This window comes from Salvelinus alpinus, chromosome 5, assembly GCF_045679555.1.
Source record: "Salvelinus alpinus chromosome 5, SLU_Salpinus.1, whole genome shotgun sequence".
Taxonomy (NCBI): Eukaryota; Metazoa; Chordata; class Actinopteri; order Salmoniformes; family Salmonidae; genus Salvelinus; species Salvelinus alpinus.
The window spans coordinates 40,680,740-40,694,962 of record NC_092090.1 but is presented as its reverse complement, the minus strand read 5'-3'; the positions used below and the strand labels follow the sequence as shown (position 1 = coordinate 40,694,962).

The 14,223-nt window shown below is 44.2% G+C and overlaps 2 protein-coding genes across 3 annotated transcripts; one reads left to right on the top strand and one right to left on the bottom strand.

The window, feature by feature from the left end:
• Nucleotides 1-1,948: 1,948 nt before the first annotated feature.
• c5h16orf46 (chromosome 5 C16orf46 homolog) lies at nucleotides 1,949-5,078 on the bottom strand. Of its 2 annotated transcripts, none has more exons than XM_071401924.1 (4): nucleotides 4,950-5,078; nucleotides 3,910-3,966; nucleotides 3,300-3,530; nucleotides 1,949-3,022 (listed from the first exon to the last, which is right to left on the bottom strand). In XM_071401924.1, exons 3-4 carry the CDS (start codon nucleotides 3,501-3,503, stop codon nucleotides 2,135-2,137), a joined length of 1,092 nt encoding a protein of 363 aa, XP_071258025.1. In that variant the 5' UTR covers nucleotides 3,504-3,530; nucleotides 3,910-3,966; nucleotides 4,950-5,078; the 3' UTR covers nucleotides 1,949-2,134. The 2 variants fall into 2 exon arrangements, with proteins under 2 accessions (XP_071258025.1, XP_071258026.1); XM_071401925.1 differs by lacking the exon at nucleotides 4,950-5,078 and adding an exon at nucleotides 4,657-4,939.
• Nucleotides 5,079-5,774: 696 nt separating this feature from the next.
• LOC139576173 (protein phosphatase 1 regulatory subunit 3E) lies at nucleotides 5,775-7,206 on the top strand. Its single transcript, XM_071401927.1, has one exon. It carries the CDS (start codon nucleotides 5,876-5,878, stop codon nucleotides 6,797-6,799), a length of 924 nt encoding a protein of 307 aa, XP_071258028.1. The 5' UTR covers nucleotides 5,775-5,875; the 3' UTR covers nucleotides 6,800-7,206.
• Nucleotides 7,207-14,223: the final 7,017 nt, after the last annotated feature.

Genomic DNA, 14,223 nt, shown 5'->3' with positions numbered 1-14,223 from the left:
CATGATGTATTTTGTTATGTTTCCATTGGTCAGTGATGCTCTAAGCAGATTTATTAGGTAGGAAGAAGTTCAGGATCAAAATGTATTTAACATTTACATTATATTTATTTGTGGAGGGTGTATTGGAAGAATACTTCAAATACTTGAGTGTCTTTAATTTGCATGTTGAATATGTTTGAATGCCTTCTATGAGTTGTATTTGGAAAAAGCTGTTTTGTATTATACATCCATGTTCTAAGAATGCAATGCAGTATTCTTTTCCAAGGCAGCATTTGTCCTACTGTGGTACACTATCAATATGTAAAGAATTGTACCCAGAAACGGCAGAATGTAGCCTACATGACACTGTGCCCATACTACACAACATGGCTTAGTTTTTGCACTGCATCTTAAAGTAATCGAAACAGGACTGTTTCATTCCAGTTTATAACAGACTTTCATACTCAACCACATTTCATAACAATGTATTGTGCTGTACTGAAAACACTACTTATATTTAATTTAGCGTTCTTGAACTTGATTATAATAGCGTTGAGGGGAGAAACTGCCTTGCTTAAAAAACATGTACATTAGACTACATGGCAGGGTTGAAGTCAATTCCATTTGTATTCCAAGCAATTGAGAAAGTAAAGTAAACCAAATTCCAATTCTGAATTTTCCTCATTTTGAAGAGAACTGTAATTTCAATGTACTTCCTGAATTAAATGGAATTGATCCTAACCATGCTACATGGGGATGTCAACTCAGCGCTTTGGTTTTTCTCAGTAGGGAGTGCATGCAGTCTTTGGTGCCAATATAATTTATTTCAGTTGCTTTTCTGTTTGCAGCATTATCTGTTGTATTTCAGTTGCCTGAATGTGTAGAAGGTCGATAAAGGTTGCGTCTCGCTATTTGTTTGGTTGTTGATGCTATTCAGTAGATGCTAAATAAAAAAACTGTTCAAAAAGGGTTGATTGTTTGAGTTGATGTAGTAGCTGGTTGTTTGTACGAGCTTCGTTTCAGTTCAAATCAAAGGACAGTAATACAGTGCTGTATAAAGCCAAGTCAAATATTTTGTTACTGGTTAAAGCACACACTACTTTTGAGTTACAACACCATACTCAATATTGTACACACTCAATGTGCTCTTTTTCAGTAAATGTCAGTCAGTTTTCACCTGGGTTGTGTGGCAGTACAAGTTAGTTTACTATGTACATGTATTATGCTCAGTCCGTTTGAATACAATATTGTAATTGTGTAAATCATTTGGAATACGATACTAATCCCTCCGCCCACACACCTATGCTGTCACAGCCCCTCAGAATCACAGTGTGGTTCACTTCTAGCATGTAATTCAATAGGCTACCACAGACATCTTCACATGGGTTGGAACACTACAATCACTGACTGCTCATTCTATTAGAGTGCACTAGCATGCTTTGGCAATGGCTCAGATCATGTTTTGTCTTAATGAGTTCTGACTTAAGAATGTCTGCAGTTTAACATTCAGGAATCCAAGAAACCGACCTAGACCTCAGCATTGTAGAGTAGGTAGCATAGTTGCTGAGAAACTAAAAGCTCAAGTGTGAGCACCACAATAGAAGCTCATGCAAAATGTTGGACTGAAATCATACATGCATAAATACATTTATCACTCCATTTAAAATGATTCACTCATGTCCAGGTGCGTGGAGTGTTTGTAATTAAGGAAGGCTCATGTAACAGTTAAATAATTTCACTCTGAATAATCAGTGGTAACAAATTAGCATACCATGTCTACACAATGTATTCTAGCAATCTGGACTACTTTGCATTGCTGATGCTAGATTGATGGCATATTATCACAGTGATGATGGACCAAATTCTATCTTTTGATACTCATGTAACGCATTAATAAACTGGTTATACGATGAGGCTGAGGTAGTATAGCCTATAAATCACATAGAACTAACGAATCTGGAAACTCATATGCCAATTCCATGTAGTTTAATACGACCAAGTTGAATTCGTCACAGCTTTTTTTTTTTATACAGTCATCAGTGTCATACAAAAAATATGAAGACATTTCACAGAAATTGTCTTTTTAATCACAAACCCACAAAGGCTGAGCTTTTGGGTTGGGAGAGAGTATGGAGTGCAAAGTAACAGTCTCTGTTCAGAGTAGTCTCTGTGCAGAGGCTGGGATGGGCACCCTGGTTCCAAACAGAATGGGCAGTTGGGGCTCTGCACGCTTCAGGCTCTTGGTCTTCAGTCCAAAGTAGAGTCTATGAGCACTGCTGGTCCGGGGATCCTGTCTGAGGTGTCTGTCCAGGGGGTAGGTGGCGCGGGGTAGAGGATCTGACAGTGTGCTGAGGGGCATGTCACATCTCTTGAGGATGGGGATGCTGAAAGCAGACAACAGGTGGTGGCTCTGCTGGCTCTCCACACCTCCTCCACTCTCCCAGGCAGGTGTGACACCGTCTGACCCAGCCGCTGCGGTCTCCCCGTCTGAGGCGCTGCGTCCCGGTCCAGCGTCCCCCCTCCGGAGCTGGCTGGTGACCTTAGGGTGTCTGGGCTGGGAGGTCTTCACGGGCGGTAGGACGGCGAAGCTGTTGATGATCAGCGTCATGGGACACTCTGAGGCTGAGTGGTGGTGACCCTGGGAGGGGGCCGAGCCCAGCAGTGAGTCACTGATCTCACACACCTCAGCCTTGTCCTCTACCATCTTGTCTCGGAGTGTCAGTTGCTGTGTGGCTTTCTGAAGGTCCCTGAAGGACTCTGGTGGGGACTCCTCTGAAGAGATGCTAGAGGTTTGACTGTAGGGTCTGTTCAGGAAGTCTCCCAGGGTTGTGGGGGGGGGTTTCTCCCATGGGTCCACGGTGGAATCCCAGAAGGACTCAGGGGAGTGGGTTAAGCTGAATTCAGAGTCAGGGGGGTCCGAGAGCTTCACGAGGTCCACACACAGGTGGCAGTGGTGGTCTGTGTCTCCAGTCTTGACCCTCTTTCCTCTCCTCTGGGTCTGAACCAGGCAGCCAAGTGGAGTAGTTCTGCCCCAGCCCCGGATCTGTCTCAACAACAAACACAACAGCATTAAGGGAAACGTAATTACATTTTAATCAGTGTATCGCAATTAAGAGAAAATTAAGTTTCACCTTTTAAGATGATTTCTGAGATTGAATGTAGTTATAAACAGTGAATAAACATACTAACACTGTTTCACTTTGTCTTAACTCACATGAAATTGAAGTGTGTATCTGGTGCCTACGTAATAATGTGACACTGGCTGAATATCATTCACAATCTAGCCAAAAATAAAAGAGTAACCGCAGTGTATTACTCACAGCTTCCTCCCATCCGGAGAGACAGAGAAACTCAAATGGCTCCTGCTCTTTGGATGAGGTATCATCGCTGATATCCAAAAGGGCATCGACATGGCCCCTGTTGGGTAGTTGGCAACTCTGGTCCCATCCTGTGTACTCGACTGCCACACTTCTGTCTTCAGCCACTTCTACAGGCGCCTGATCCCATTCCTTGAATTTGTCCATTCTAAGATGAGCCTTTCAGGGTGAAATCTGTTGAGAGTGAAAAAACATCTCTAATTAGGCACTCATCATGTAGGCTCGTTGGTAAGAGTGGAGATAAATGTACACAAACAGCAAGCAACCTATAATTAATTGTAAGCGTTGCAAAACTATTTGTAAGATATCTGAAGACATGTAGCCTTTGACGTCAACTTTATGACATGTTAACTCAGTGTTAACAAACTTGTTAACCCTGTTTACAAAACCTGTCCATTAAAATTATTCAAACATTCTCGCTAGCTAGCAAGATAACCTTACATTTCTCCCTATCTACTAACGTTAACGTTAGGTAAACACTGGCAACTTAAGTAGGAAACTTGATCTAACGTTAGCTGAAGCCATAAGCAAGGCTGTAAAAGAGACAACTTACCATTAAAGGGGTCGAGTTCGACATTTTCCTCAGCAATACCATACAAGCATTTGCTCCCTGGGGGTTTTACATTCAACTTAATAGGCAGTAACATAGAATAGTCATCAAATATTTATTACAGTTTTGCAGCTATCAGGAGACAACCCCAAACAAAGTCAAAGACGTGCTTGGCCCACGAAGTGTTTGGAGTGGAGATAGAACGTCGTTGCCATGACAACTCCGCTACAACAGGGCGCTCAGAAGTGACGTGGTGGAAATGTAGAGGGAAAATGGTAGGGGGCGTGAGAAAACAAATTGCAGTTGACAGGTTGTTGCTAATTTCCATGTTATCTAAGAAAATGTAACAATTTCTAGACCTGGATTTGCTGCTTGTTACAATTCGTGATTTACAGCATGGTGTGTCCACTATGTTGCTGACTATTTCATTCAATATCTATAATTAAGACAAACCCTAACATTTCTGTAATCTATAGTAAGATGTCATATACAATATAATCTCAAATAGCCCATTATAACAGTATTAAAATATGCATACTATAACGTAAGGCTATAAAATAGTGGGCATGGGCCTATGTTAATTTGATTCAGATCAGTGCTTGACTTAGATTGAAATAGGTTCCGGTACTCATTTAGGTGGCAGTACTGTTAATATTTAGGTGCGGGAGCTCCACGACACTTTTGAGCTAACATTCTATAATATTAACAGGAGCTCAAGCAGTAAAACATTTGAGGTGATGGAGCTCCTACCCAAGTCAAGCACTGATTCAGATTGGCCAATGCTTCATATCTTGGCTACAGTAGGTGTAGCACATGGCGATGTATGAAACTCCTCAGCCTGAACTGTCCCCACTTGCGCCAGCGAATAGTTAGCTTTTCGAGTGGCATCGACTGTCGCTTCTCGGTGGCGGTGGTACTCGCAAGCGGCGTGACGTCCTTTACATAGGCCTACAATTTTACATTATGTAAATTATTTACAGGTATCTAGAATATACTCTCAAAGCTAGAGTCCTTGTTGAAACAATAACAAAGTGGCCACCCACCTCTGTTTCGGTATAAAAAAAAACGGATAAAGGAAGTTGTGTGTTTATAGCTCATGGCCGAAATGAGATTGCCTAGCTGCCCATCCACATCGCTCCGGCCAAACGCCACGCCCACTAACGTTTCTTCTCTGTGAAGCAATCGGTATAGCAGCGGAATTAAATTCAGGATGAGTCGTCAGGCAAGAAATGAGACGTGCTATTCAGCACGTCGTGGTCCAGCCAGGCACAAACCTTAAGACTGTAATGTCATGCCTCTCACTGGTTCCCCCTAGCTCTGTGCAATTTTATGTGCACTGTGGCTGTTTTGTATGCTGAATTGTTGTCTCTACCTCCTTGACATTTGTGCTGTTGACTGTGCCCAATAATGTTTGTACCATGTTTTGTGCTGCTACTATGTTGTGTTGCTACCATGTTGTGTTGTCATGTGTTTCTGCCTTGCTATGTTGTTTTCTTATATTGTATTTATTTACTTTTTAAATAATCCCAGGCCCCGTCCCCGCCAAAGGCCTTTTGGTAGGCCGTCATTGTAAATAAGAATGTGTTCTTAACTGACTTGCCTAGTTAAATAAAGGTTAAATAAATAAAAAGCTCAGCCACACACACACCTTGACTGGGACATGCTGCTGGAAACGCGCACAAAGATAAGGGAATCCCATATTTCATATTCTTTAATAATGAACGAATTTGTATGCCTGTGAATGAAATCTAAAATGACGTTAGGTAGGCATGTCTGTTATTTGTGGTGCGTTGTTCTAGCTGCACTTGCAGAAGCTTGGCTTATTGGTTCAGAAATGCGCAGTGTCACAGTCTGACGTGGTACTACGGCGCCTATCCGTGTGTTTATATCTGACACCTGACGGCGTGTTCCTTTCTCAGTGCCTCTGATCACGACCACTTCGACCAAAGACAAGCGACTCTCCCGCTTTATGGAAACCGAGGCTGTGCGTTCTGTTGTGGTCATGCTGCCTCCCAAGAACTGCCTCCCGAGGAACTACAGCTGCATAGCTGGGTTGTTCGGGAGCTTGACAGCAGACCCGAGACTAGAAGACGAAGAGGGGATGGAGCTGAACGGAACAAGCGAGCCCATCGAGATGCACCATGTGGTGGATGAGAGACCAAGAGGCCGGGAATCCTTCCTCAAACCGCCGCAGAGTCCGAACCTGCGCCGGAGGTGCAAGTCTCTGCCGACCCCCATAGAGAGAGCGAAGCTTGAGATCTCCCGCAGCCGGAGTCCCTGCAGCCAGAAAAAGGTCCGTTTCGCCGACTCTCTGGGTCTGGAACTCACCTCTGTGAAGCACTTCAATGACACAGACATGCCCGATGTGCCGGAGCGCATAATGGCCAGATTCGACAGGGGTCCCCTCCATCTGAACCCCTTTGACAAGTTCCCCAGGGCACCGACCAACCAGTCAAGTTTTATGGAGCTGCAATTCAAGAACCCCGGGACCCTGCCAGGCTTTACTGAGAAAGTGAAAGAAGTGGGAGTGTTGTTGGAGTGTGCTGAAGCCGACGAGTTCACTCTGTCGGGCGTCGTGCGGGTTTTGAACATGGCTTTCGAGAAAAGTGTCTATTTGAGGTTCTCAATCAACAACTGGATAACCTTCATGGACAGTCTGGCATCATATATCCCAGAATCAAGCGACGGTGTGACAGACAAATTCTCCTTTAAGATAATCACCCCAACAACGTTTCTGGAGAGCGGAGGCACATTCCAGTTTGCCATTAGATACTGCGTTGGTGGAGATGAGTATTGGGACAATAATAACGGGGTCAACTACAAAGTGCGACGCCACAGGTTTAAGATTTCCCCACCCCGTGAGTGGGAGGATGGCTGGATTCACTTCATCTAACCTGCATGCGTCCTTGGCGTTCTCACCGGCGCACTGTGTGTGTAAAGCACGCAATCTCACAACGGGCACGGCTTTACCATAATAAAGAAAAGGGCTACCATAGGCTATAGCCTCTACACATTGTGTTAATGGTCCAACCGCCGTGTCCAGCTGTACACTCAGTCATTTTTTACATTGTTTTTTTCACCACCGTCACATTGATTTTGTTTCATGTCATTATGTTTGACAGATTTGACTGAATTGAAAGACAAGCCCTTCATTAGGTGTCCACCGTGAGAGGTAAATCTGCTGTATGATAATTAGCCTTGGTGTTGGGGACTTTGTAGTCCTGTGCCCTTTGGTGTGGCACGACTATATTCTTATGTAATGCAGGGACATGTGCCATTGAAAACGTGCCAGGAATATACCCCATTTGTCCCTCTCTAAAACGCAGCGATGCTCTCTTCAATCCCCACTTTGGACTATTTCATTAAACACCTTGTGCGATGTCTTAACTGTCAACGACTGCTTATACAAAACGGAGGAAAATGGTTCTGAAAAACACTAAGACAGTCTTCTCTCTGTTTATTTCCGATAGCATGGGACTGTGCTCACGTGCATCCCCCTGTGTACCCGTCATGCCGGATTTCAATCCGATTCTCTCCTCTGAAAACTCAAGCGGATGGGGCAGGCCGAAGCTCAGTCACAACAATATTCGCACTGGATCAACAAAGGAAATATCAAATTGTCATTTGTTTTACCAATTCCTCATCTTTTCATCTTCTTGGATCTGCCTTATAACTAAAGGGGAACGCTGCTGTGCTTTTATCTTGATCAATATTGGGTGTATTCAGTTTTATAACTATTTGAACATGAATATTTCAATGTTGGGGAAATGTTTAAACCCTCTCTATAGCACTGCTCCACGAGATGATGTTAGAAAAAGGAAATCATCCCACGAGCCTTGTTCGCTGGTTATAAATGCACCAGAATGTTTTCTCCAGAGGATGGTAACCAATAGCAGGAGAGTAGACTGTGTCAGAGTGGAGCCCTACAGTCTAGCAGTAGGCTAGCCTATTAGGATGCTCTGGTATGACCCCAAACATGTTACATAATAATATGTGGATCTTTACCACTCTCAAATGCCAAATTGCATATGCTATATGCATTATTTTAAACTAGAGGACATGTATATTTGACAACCAAAAAACTATTGTACAGAACATTTTGTACAGGATCTTATGCTAGATCTTTCTCTGCAGTGCAGCCTGCATGTATCTGACAGGTGATATTTTACAACATTCCTGTTGTGACACTCTTGATCTCAACCAGTCACAATAATTCACCAGGTGTCTTGTAAACAATAGTTGAGGATAGCTCTAACCCTAAGGTCCACTGCAGAGTCAGTCACCACTGCCTCACCCATACAGTATCTCTACCTTCTTCAAGGTTGAGCTTTAATGACAAAATCCACAGGCATATCACTCCATTTTATAACTGTTATTACACAATGATAAATTACAGAGACAGATACTGTTAGACTTTTGTTTCTGTTCCTTGTTGGACCTGAAATGCAACTGTTCCTGTGGAAAATTATACATTTACCTCAGATCGTTTCTAGAGTGCGGACCTGACGATCTTCCAAAAATTCCAGGTTTCTCTCCTTTTATTCAGGTTGAACAAAACAAAACATTATTTTTTTATGAAGTACAGTAGAACCAAAATAGTCAAACTCACGCCATTTTTAAAACACATCCAGTCCAGTAAAACAGTAGCATTTCATTGTCAGTATTTTGTAAATAACTTCCACTGTGCAATGTTGTATTTTACAGTAGGACTATGGTGATGACAGCATCTAAACTACTTTTACTGATTTCAAAGTTGTAATGTTAGACTTGGCTGATGATATAGAAAAGAGCCGTGTTTGTTTGGTAGGACTACATATTGTACAGTTGATGCTATTGCACTGGTGCTTCATGCTAATATCATTTGTTGACACATTGGCATCACATAATGCATGTGTCAAACTCCTTCCACTGAGGGCCGAGTGTCGGCGGGTTTTTGCTCCACCCTTGTACTTGATTGATGAATTTAGGTCAACAATTAGTAAGGAACTCCTCTCACCTGGTTGTATTTGACACCCCTGACATGAGGTGAGTGACCTCATTATGGATGGATGTCAAACTAAACTTAGGTTATGTAACGCAACAGCCCACATTACACAAACGGTTTGTCTACATGTGTACTGGATGTACAGCATGTTTACATTCGAGTTTGTATTTATTTGGGTTGTTATAATTTGTGGGAGTTTTCTATGACATGAATGCTTGGAATGTATCAATATTTTGTTTTGAGTAGGACGCCTCTGAGAGATCAGCAACTTGGAGATGTATCTGTTTAGAAAATGGAATGCATCTCTGAGACTAACAGATGTAGTTATATAATATAGTTAGTTACTGTTGACTGGCTATGGTGGTCAGTAAGAAAAGCCTGTCTTTACATGATCCAGGACTTGGAGGGAGCTTGGTCAGATAATTCAACCCTTGAGATTGAAAATGGAAAATAGACTACTCATGTGACCACTGAGCATGTCCAAATGACTCAAACAATTTAGCAGAGTTGTTTGGCTTATAGCAGAGTTGTTTGGTTTCCAGAGTCCAGCGGTTGGCTCTTTCTAATATCTCCATGGGAAATCTGTAGAGCCTGGTTGGACCAAAATAACCTCACTCATGGTCTCACGTCCACCATGACATCAACCGACCTCTAGGGCTGCACGATATGGGCAAACAAATGTAATAGCGATTTTTATTTTTAACAAATATGGTTATTGCAATTTGACGTGCGATAAATATCAAAATATTTGGGTGAACTGTTGGAATTATAGAAATAGACTGAATTATAGCTAAGTGGAAAGCAGCATCGTTCTTGTTTGGAACAATTTGTTGACTGCATTGACCTGACGGAACAACATGCACATGTATAGTCAATCATCTAACAGCGAGGGGGAGGAACTGCGCTGCTTGAGTGACAGGGGGCGAGGCTTAGTGTGTGTGCGAAGCAGCCGCAAGAGGAGAAAAAAACGGAGTTAACTCTAAAACCTAAAGTTACTCAAGGCTGAGATGCGTTTCAAAAATATTGCTTATGATATGGATCTTTTACGATATGGATATTGCACATGTCAATATGTGATTTTGATGTGAATTCGATTAATTGTGCAGCCCACTCTTGAGTTGAGACATGACCATTGGTTGACACTGGTTGGCCTCACTGTGTTCAGAAGCATGCTAGTCTGTGCAGTCAGTGAGTTCCACACACGGCAGCTGTATCTCCACAAAGACTACTGTGGTCAACAAGATGTCACGCCTTGTCATAGATTGTTTTATGTTCTTAAATCTGATTAAATATAATGGGTATTTTTCCTCATGTAGCTTTGTGCTTATGATTTCTGTTAACTGTAAATATTATCTCAATAAGTGTACATGTAGTACAGTATGATTTCAATCATGAATTGTTTCAATCAAAACATTTCACTTTGTGAATATGTGATGGAGGTAAAGATGTTTTATAGGGGAAGGATGAAAGGCTTCCAGAAACAGACAGCATAGGGTTTGTTAACACAATGTGAGCTATATGAATCACTCCAATATATTGTATCACTCTGCGCCGGAGGGATACATCCGAGGTGACGATTTACAGATTTACTCCCGTGTACACCTGTGTCACAGCTGGGGTCCGCCCCTATTTATAGACCCCATGGCCGCGACACCTTCTCTACATCATTTTTGAGGCGCCTCTAGCACCGTAGAGGATTGGAATGATCCATATAGCTCACATAACCGTGGTTACATACGTAACCTTCGTTATGTTTCACTATATTGGATCACTCCAATATATTGCTATACATATACCAGATTAGTCAGTGCTAGAGGGACATGGCCAGCCAGCGGCGAAGTCCCAGTGCGGGACCGAGACGCAGGGGCCGTAAATGTGGAACGGGGTCCCGGCCCTGTCCCCGGAAGGGGAGGCGACGCCCAGGACCGTTGAACCAACCGCAGAAGGAGGTGCCACATTTACCCGATAGTACCTAGCAAATGTGCAAGAAGAAGCCCAGCTGGCCGTAACACAGATCTCAGCGAGGGGCTCTCAGTAGAGCCCAGGACGCAGCCACACCTCGTGTTGAATGTGCTACCACAGATCCCAGCACTGGCATGCCAGCCAGGCGGTATGCTGTCGTAATCGTGTCCACGATCCAGTGAGAGAGCCTCTGCTTTGATTGCCCAGCCCCCGGGACTCTCTCACCATAGCAGACAAAGAGCTGGTCTGTTGTTCTCACTGACCATGTTCCCTCCACATAGGCAACCAGTGCACAGCATGCCAGAGGGAGGCCCAGACTCCCCCACCACTGCCGGGGGGGCCGTAAGCAGACAGGATAAAAAGGGTGTTCACATGGCTGTCTGACAGAACCTTCAGGGGGAATGAAGGGTTGGGGCAGAGAGATATACTCCTCCCCCCGGGGTCCATCCGGTAGCACTTAGAACTTACCGAAAGAGCATGGAGCTCACACCTCTTCAAGAAAGCCACCTTCATAAAGAGGTGTTTCAGAGAGGCAGACTCCAACGGTTCGAAAGGCGGCTTTGCCAAAGCTGCCAAGACCACATCCAGATCCCAGCTCGCCATTGAGCGGGTCCTAGCTGGACGCAGGCGACGAACACCCTTCATAAACCTGGAGACCAAGGTATTGCGCCCCACTGGCCTGTCCATCCACCCCACATGGCAGGCAGATATAGCGGCTACATACCCACTCAGTGTAGAGGCTGCCAAGCCCTCATCCAATCGAGACTGCAGGTATTGGAGGACATACTGCACCCCGCATGACTCGGGCACAACCTCAATACCAGTGCGCCAAGAGCAGAACATCCGCCAGTGCAACTGGTATGCTGCGGTTGTAGCCGGCGCCCTTGCGCTCTGCATGGTGTTCATTACACCCTCCTGTAGTCCTAACATGGATCATTGGTGCCGTTTAGTGGCCAAGCCCACAGACTGAGGCGGTGCGGCCTCGGATGCCACAGAGTTCCCCCGGCCTGAGACAGCAGGTCCGGTCTCAGGGGAAGTTGCCAAGGTGTCCCAGACAACAGAGACAGGAGAAGGCTAAACCAGGGTCATCTGGGCCAGTATGGGGCCACCAGAAGCAGACGATGCTCTGCCATCCTGGTCCTGTCCAGCACAGCCTGGATCAGGGGAAAAGGGGGGAATGCGTAAGCTCCAGCCTTGGCCAATCGTGAGCCAGAGCATCCAAGCCCAGAGGCCCTGGTGGCTCCGACATGGAGTACCACAGGGGGCAGTGTGCATTGTCCAGGGAGGCAAACAGGTCCACCTGCACCGTCCCGAACTTGTCCCACAGGTGCTGCACCACCTGGGGATGTAGGCTCCAGTCCCAAGATGACGGACCCTCCCTCGAGAGCATATGCACTGACACACTCAGGATGTTAGGTACATGCGCTGCACGTAGAGATGCTAGACAGCCCAGAGCTCCCATGCTATAAGATTGAACCGGTGGGACCTCAGTCCACCCTGATGGTTGATGTAAGCCACCAATGTGGTGTTGTCCGTTCTCACCAATTTAGACATTGGTGAGAACATGTCTTCCTTTCAGATGTGGAAGGAAAGACCGCAGGGCCATGGAGTCTTGTGTAAAGCTAACAAAACACAAGCACGACAAACCGCGGGCGGAAGATACAGATCACCCGTGCGCAGCAAGTGGAGCACTCAAGAGGAGGGGCTGGCCATGTGGCCAGCTGCTCCAGGCTGCAAACTGCCAGTGAGTATACTTCCACGCAAGATATTACACTTACCAGTGACTTACCAAGCAAACTTCAGAAAGTTTGTACCTCAAACCATACGGACGTCCACCAAGAAAATGAAAGAGAACTTGTCGCGGCCATGGGGTCTATATATAGGGGCGGACCCCAGCCGTGACACAGGTGTACACAGGAGTAAATCTGTAAATCCTCACCTCGGATGTATCCCTCCGCCGTGGAGTGATACCAGTAAATTGGAGGGATCCAATATAGGGAAATATAACCACATTTTATGATCACTCGCTGATGTTTATCTGTTTTTATGTGTCACATATTGAATGTCTTTCTGCTATCATATTATGTCGTATAATAGCATTTCAAAAACAGGATTGCAAGAGGTGGATGGATACCCAACTCAGAACTAGAAAGTAAACTAAAAACAATCTGAACAAAATAGAATTTCAGGAAATGTCCTTTAAAACTGCGGTACGCCACTGAACCTTATGCCAAAATGCGGGCGGGGTCCCAGGAATGATAGGGTTATTGTATAAGGTGTAACTAAAGATGGTTCCATTGCCTTATGTTTAAAGTTCATACTGAAATGAACACATAAGAGGTCTAAGCTGTGAAGGGATGTTATGGTAGGTTGATCAACATGTGCTAACAGTCTCGAGCAGTCAAATCATACTGGATAGTATGTACTGGGACTAAGCTGAGGGAATCTTTAGCCTAAAGAGTTGCATGCATGCCACTAAAGACAACATACACTTTGGAGTATCTGAAACATCTGAAAGGAGTGACTAATGATTGTAATATTGAGCTACTCAAAGTGCATAGTGCACTTTGAGTATGAAAGCTAGGAAAAGAGGCATGGTTTGGTTTGGTATGTCTCTTCTGACTTTACATGTATTCCTGTGAATTGCTACTAACCAAGATGTTCTCCATCCCCATCATGTTTGATACACAGCTTTCTCTCTCACTGTGAAATGTTATACATCTGAAATAGTTTAATTCAAGTTCATTTTACTCATATGTGGAGTGGAGGAAGTGAATTTCCATTGGTTTGACCTATATAGTTATCAGTATTCTTCTTTTGAACCTATGCAAACCTTAGTACTGCAATCCATCATCTGTCTGTGTTGATGTGTCTTGGTGTCTGATGTATTGTTTGGAGCTAATGTTTATCACTGTATTCTGGCTGTTTGCATGCACGGCAGAAGTACCCCTGTTATTTTTATGGTGAGTTTGTAATGTAGCCTATATTTTATTGAAACAACGGCAATAAAGGCCTTTGTGATGGGAAATTTAAACGTGTTTTAGTTTTGTCCATTTCCTTTATCACGCTACAGTCAGCAGCATGGTATATTTAAGCAATAAGGCACGAGGGGGTGTGGTATATGGCCAATATACCACAGATAAGGGCTGTTTTTAACCACGACGCATCGCGGAGTGCCTGGACACAGCCCTTAGCCGTCATATATTGGCCATATACCACAAACCCCAAGGTGCGTTACTGCTATTATAAACTGGTTACCAATGTAATTAGATCATTAAAAATAACTGTTTTGTCATACTCGTGGTATATGGTTTGATATACCACGGCTGTCAGCCAATCAGCATTCAGTGCTCAAACCACCCAGTTTATAA

Excerpts from the sequence above, each read along its gene's own strand:
- c5h16orf46 (XM_071401924.1), bottom strand. The coding sequence starts at position 3,503 with ATGGACAAATTCAAGGAATGGGATCAGGCGCCTGTAGAAGTGGCTGAA. Across the intron at positions 3,023-3,299 it reads TCTCCGGATGGGAGGAAGCT|ATCCGGGGCTGGGGCAGAAC; the intron begins GTGAGTAATACA and ends TTGTTGAGACAG.
- LOC139576173 (XM_071401927.1), top strand. The coding sequence starts at position 5,876 with ATGGAAACCGAGGCTGTGCGTTCTGTTGTGGTCATGCTGCCTCCCAAG.